Source organism: Haliotis asinina, chromosome 1 (assembly GCF_037392515.1).
Source record: "Haliotis asinina isolate JCU_RB_2024 chromosome 1, JCU_Hal_asi_v2, whole genome shotgun sequence".
Lineage (NCBI taxonomy): Eukaryota > Metazoa > Mollusca > Gastropoda > Lepetellida > Haliotidae > Haliotis > Haliotis asinina.
The window spans coordinates 18,380,413-18,386,795 of NC_090280.1; the positions used below are offsets into that span (position 1 = coordinate 18,380,413).

The 6,383-nt window shown below is 40.8% G+C and overlaps 1 protein-coding gene across 1 annotated transcript; it reads left to right on the plus strand.

The window, feature by feature from the left end:
• The first annotated feature begins 393 nt into the window (after positions 1–393).
• On the plus strand, positions 394–4,774 carry LOC137258392 (fibrinogen-like protein A). Its single transcript, XM_067796096.1, has 5 exons — positions 394–579; positions 1,136–1,254; positions 1,371–1,467; positions 1,890–2,054; positions 2,449–4,774. Exons 1-5 carry the CDS (start codon positions 411–413, stop codon positions 2,637–2,639), a joined length of 741 nt encoding a protein of 246 aa, XP_067652197.1. The 5' UTR covers positions 394–410; the 3' UTR covers positions 2,640–4,774.
• Positions 4,775–6,383: the final 1,609 nt, after the last annotated feature.

Sequence of the window (6,383 nt, forward strand, 5' to 3'; positions counted from 1 at the left end):
CCTGACAACTGAACGATCCACTTTGAAACCGGATCTATTTGGTTTACGTGTTGAATAATGGTTATACAAGTGTTCAGCTCATGTTCATCAAATGGCGTTAGATAAGTGGAAGACAAGTGTGTGCACCACGAGGAGATGGATACCAGGAAGGGCCGGGATTATGACTTACTTTAGTTACAACAGAGGTCCACTTGTTTGTGGCACTGTTTGTCAGTTCAATGAACAAGTACCTCTCGGTGTGTGATACAGCATATAAACACCACAAGTGTTGCCATTGTGTATGTCATATTCCTGTTACATATGCAGGGTGTTTTGATTGGCACTGAAGTTAGCCTTTAAATACATAGTACTCCACACTCAAGACCCATTCACTCGGATTCAGTCCGTACAACCAGCTATCAGAAAGAAGCATGGTGTTCCGACTATGTCTGTGTGTAGTGTTGGTGGTTGCTTGTGGATATGCCAACATATCCGGCGACTACTGTCAGGTTCTGGACAACTACGACACTTTCAAGACATCCATGGATAACGTCCTGGCTTCCAGGGATGAAACCTGTGGAAACACGGACATGCGCAGTGGTGAGTACTGAGTAGGATAGAAAGTTACGGCACCAGTGACATTACAGCGTAAACAGCTCTATATCTATGCTTTTCAACCAGTGGTAAAAGCTGTTCCAGATACACACACCTCCAAAATGCCTTTGTACACTGGACAGTAAGACAGGAAAGCGGCACATTCCTCGCTCCTTGTTTTCGAAACTTAAAATACATTTTCAGTTCCAGTTTTCTATCTGTTGGCGCACATACTGTTTGAGTAAAAATGTTAACTAACATCACATGTTATATGCCTCACTAAAATGTTATTCAGCCTTTTCTTGTTATTAAACTTAACATTCATTTTTCACCTCGATATTTACAGGGTTTTAAATTTAATCGTATTGAGAGAAGTGTTGCTACAATAATGAATGGTTGAGAATTTTGAGTTGATTCTGATTTTCAAGATGCAAGTTAAGAAGGAATGATTTCAGGAACAACATTCTCTGTTCCAAGTGGTTGATATACGCCGAGACTGCAAGAGACATTATGTAAATGAGGAAATATGGAAATAACCCCAAATACGCTTCACATTGAACAGACTGTAAGAGCATATTGGACGAGTTTCCCGAAGCTGATGACGGAGTTTATCGAATCAAACCGACAGATGGGAAGAGGTCATTTCTGGCCTACTGTGACATGACTGGCGGAGGATGGCTGGTAAGTTCCTGACAATATCTGCAGCATGACAATTCTTCCTTCAAAGTGTAATGGTGATGTCAATGTGTCATATATCTCAATATTCACACAATGTGACACTGAATTTCCATGAACAGGTATTTCAAAGGCGATTGGACGGATCAGAAGATTTCTATCGAACCTGGTTTGAATACATGGACGGATTTGGAAACCTCACCCGAGATTTCTGGCTTGGTGCGTACAAACATCAATTTCCTGTCCGAACCATAAATGCTTCGTCAGGCTGTGTTTTGGGATGTAAACAGATTGATTCCTTAGGTCGTCAGGTTGTGTGCTGGGGTGTAAACAGATTGATTCCTTAGGTCGTCAGGTTGTGTGTTGGGGTGTAAACAGATTGATTGCTTAGGTCGTCAGGTTGTGTGTTGGGATGTAAACAGATTGATTCCTTAGGTCGTCAGATTGGAAACACTGATGAAACTCAAGGCCTCCATTCTGGTTTTTCTGTAAGACTGTACAGTATCTAGCTGTACTGATTGACCTGCCTCCTTGACCCGGGGTGTCACTAAAACTCATGATTGAGTTTTCATTTCATACAGAAATCTGACTGGAATCGTCTCCAGAACTTCGGGATAATGTAAACTGAGGTCATATTTCAGGAAATGAGAAGATACACAGAGTGACAAAGCAGAAAACCTATGAACTGAGAATCGACCTGGTGAACAAATCAGGAAGTCACTTCTATGCTGAGTACAACAGTTTCCACCTGGGCGGCATGTCAGAGTTCTACACTCTGTTCATCGGGAACTACTCAGGAACAGCTGGTGAGTATGTTGTAAATATTACTTTGTGCTTGTTTTAGAATGTCATATATTCTTATTGTTTTGATCGTGTCATTTTTCTTTCTAACTGGATGATTAGAATACCGCGAATGAAGGAATGTAATAAATTATTGTCAAGGTACACATTTCTCTGTAAAAGAAGCTACGAAACCGTAAATCGTTATGTAAAACGGGAGATGACACGTGAGCATGTCGCTCAATTTCAGCAAAAATCTGTTTGTACACACTCTCTTTGACGCTGTGTTCATACTATTCTGTGTTTTGCTCAGACGCATACAGTGTTGTCAAAACAAGCCATGACTGAACGGTATGTTACAGTTCAGAATGGAGTGTTCAAGTAATAGTCAGAAATATGCTGGTGTTTGTGTATTTTCAGGAGACAAGATGCTGCATCACAACAACACCAGATTCAGTGCAAAGAATCTGGATCTGGATACAGCCTCGAATAACAACTGTGCTGTGCAATATAAAGGGGCGTGGTGGTTCAAATCGTGCTACAACTCACACCTGAATGGTCTGTACAATAAGGATGGATTGGTTTGTCAGGACTTAAGTCTTCCTCCATGAAGATTCGACCTCTCAACTAAATGATGATTACTGGGGGCATGCTTGGTCACGTAGAGTATCACCACCACAGCAATAACACATTTTCATCACACTACCATCAAGACGGACACTGACTCTTTTACATCACACTACACTGAGATCAAACAATAACGTAAACAATAAGAATAGTTAAACCAATGTTTATTTATGGATGTAGGAGACTTAGTAAACCAGTACTCGGGGCGACAGTAAAGTTTACTGACATGGAACTTGAAATTAAAATCTAATTAATGTTAGGAATAATTATGCGACATAACTGCTGAACTGGTTTTTACCGGGTTTTGAGGTAACTGCTGAAATTAATTAAACGTTACGCAATGAATACGAGAATGCCAGTCAAAGTAGGTATGCAATGCAATGTGATTGGGTACTTTATGTGCGCTTAAATCAGTTACTGTGAGCAAAGGGTGGTGAGGACGTTTGTGTGTACACGTTTGTGTGTGTAATGTGTGGTGTGTACATGCTTCTGTGAGTACAGCGTGCAAAGTTCACGCTGCAGCTCACACAAACTAGCCATTGAAACTGGCAGATGTTCAGATATGCCAAGGCATGAAAGACTGTGTAAAGTCAGTAACAGTGGGTACATGAAGACTGAATATCACTTCCTGTTGACTTGTGTAACTTATGATCACCTCAAAGAAAGATACATGCCCCTTAAATATTCTGCATTCCGAACTATGGCAAAGTTTAATCTACTCATATCTTTCCAGCACGGATCAGTTATAGGAAGCTTGGCCTGCTACATTTTCCATGCCTCAAACCTTAGTAGGAAAGCTGTCGTATAGAATAAAGCCTATGTAGCATACATCACTGATGATTAATATGGGACATTACTATCCCAGCCTCTTGTGGTACCTCTACTTGTCTTATGTATCACAGTGTTGCATTTGCAGAAGCGCTCTGTATATCATCCTTGTACCATTGATTGTGGCCTGAGTATATTTTCTGTGCTGCACTTAACTTCATGCACTCGTGTTTTGGATGTGTAAAACTTATTTGTATTCCCCGATATATCTGTACCTTGTTATAACCCATGAATTACCGGTTACAAACCGTTCTATTTTCCAAGTATTGATGCCTTGTATGGGCATCCATGGTAGCAGGTTGCATTTGATATGGTCTGTTGTAACTGTACGGCCTCAAACCTCTTTTTGTACCCTGTAATGTTATAGTATCCATCATTGATCGTGGAATGTTATATATTCCATGCGTGGACACACCTGGATATCATCCTGTAAAACTGACTGTATGTACATCCTAAACTTGCATATGCCCTCTTAAAACTTTTGTATGTTTACTTTGTAGTGTAATATTCGGTATCATTGAACTTATAATGTGTAGTCTTTATGCCCGGATGCACATGACTAAAGAGTCTGTATAACTGATTGTTCCATAATATAGTTTATGTATGTGTTTGGACCATGTTGCCAACAAGACTTCGATTTAAAATTTTAAAATTAAGCAGCACTCAATGTGGAATGGTATATATCTGTAACAATGATAGTGGTGTCTGATATGTTATCCAGGCTGCACAGGTAGCATCCAGTATTGTCTGTTATTTCCGCTAGGAGTCAAGTGTTTTTTTGATTTTCTTGCATATCTACCCTGTAGTGTAAAATTGTTATCATTGATGATGGAATGGTGTATACCTCATGTTTGGACACACCTGTATAAACATTCTGTGAAGATCGATTTTGTATGTATTTGTCATACCTGCATAAGTCTTGATCACTGAACGTAGAATACAATGGCTTTCATGCCCTGGTACACATAAATAATTATTTTGCAATACAGATCGATGGTATCATCATATAGCCTTGTTGTTTTAGCATGCATTCCTGTGTTATGTATAGACTATGCTGTACAGCGGGCTCTGTCATTAACGTTTGTATTTAGTAGTATAAAACTAGGCATTTTGGATTGTGGAATGCTATATTTTTCATGCTGGGACACACTTGGACAAATTCTCAATCAAATAAATTGTATTGCTTTCACTGATTTCCTGTGCTTGCTTAAGTCTTTGTATAATGCATGGACCTTGCTGCTGTACATAGGGCCGATGGCCCATTCATTGTACTGAATAAAGAGAATCGAGTACAGCGTGGTGTGCATGTTTGTGTGTACAGGGAAGTGTGTGCATCATTCTGTGTGTAAAGTGTGGTGTGTACATGAATTAATGAGTGAGTGAATGATTGAATGATCTTTGTATCCTCCAGTAACTTCGGCGGCTGATTATTCTTTTAACACAACGCACATACTTAACACAACACACACAGTGATGTATTGTAAAGAGAAAAAAGAAAGTTTTACAATGCCTCATATATACATCATTCTGTTGAGAATTAAGTCATTGTCTATAGCTCACTGTCTATAGATGCAGCAATGATCAAAGGATCCAGGGGCTTCGCAGGCTCTGTGATTGCTTCGGCATAACCTTCCAAGGAACATCGGCTTCATTGTGTCTATAGTATCTGTCACAGTCCCATAGCCCTTCTTTTTGAATAGTTGGAACGGTCGAAGATCTCTGACGAACATTTTGCACAGTTGGTGTAAAGTAGCGCTGGATAGTTTCAATGTTATTTGTTCTTGTCCGGGACATATTTGACCACCGCTCACTCGCGAAGAAGGAACATGGAATTATTACTCTACGCCATATGGTAAGACCACAGGGGCTTGTTTTGCTGAAAAGAATACGTCCTGGGTCCAACAAGCGTACACTGACATCCATATACGTGTACCTTCTTTGTATGTATGTGGATGGTTTGGGCCAATATCTCCAAGTGAGTTCACCCCCCCCCCCCCTCGCTCCCCAAATAATTTAAGGAATTACAGCAAATTTGAAGGAATTGCATCTCAAATGTAAACAAACGGAGTCCGCTCGCGAGACAATTGCAGCCATATCGCCAATTTAGCGGTAATAACAGACGTCGAATGCGTTTAGGTATGAGGTGATGTTGGGACTATAGCTTAGTTTTTTTAAGGAAAAGACTGTCACTGCAGAAGAGTGTCCTTGGAAGGGTCTGACTTGTGACACTCTTCTGCAGGGACAGTCTTTTCCTAAGAAAATAAGCCATAGCCCCAACAACACCTCATACCTAAACGCATTCAACACGGGTGGTCAAAGATGGATAAGTATAAAAATGTAACAGTAGGAACTATAAACAAAACTCACCGAGACGGGTACTTGTTGCAACGACTCCATGTTTTGCTTGGTGAGTTTCCGCTCACGACCGACAAATCACGGAAGTGAGACGAAAAATCTCCGAAGATGGCCGAGCGTGTTTCAAGTATTACCGATATTGCTTCCGACATGGCCGATGTGTTTCTGTTATTACCGCTTAATTGCCGATATGGCTGCAATTGTTTCGCGAGTGGGCTGCGTTGGTTTTTTACTTGGGGGGGCCTGTTCAAGGTTTCTCTCGCCTTAGCACGAGATCTCGTGCTCCTTTCGGATTCCGAATGCGTACTCATAGAGGATCCTGAGTATATTGTGTTCGATTTCATGGACGGTCTGTGATTACCCAGGCTGAAAGGGCATGACTTGTAAATGTTACTTTCACCCGTGATTGTAAGGACACAGTTTTTGCTTGCATTATATGTCCATTGGCAAGCACATTGATGGTCAGTTTCTAAGGACATACGTCGGCCACTACTTGTCGGGCTTATGAGAGTCGTGAGTAGGACTACTGTATAGTGATCACGTCC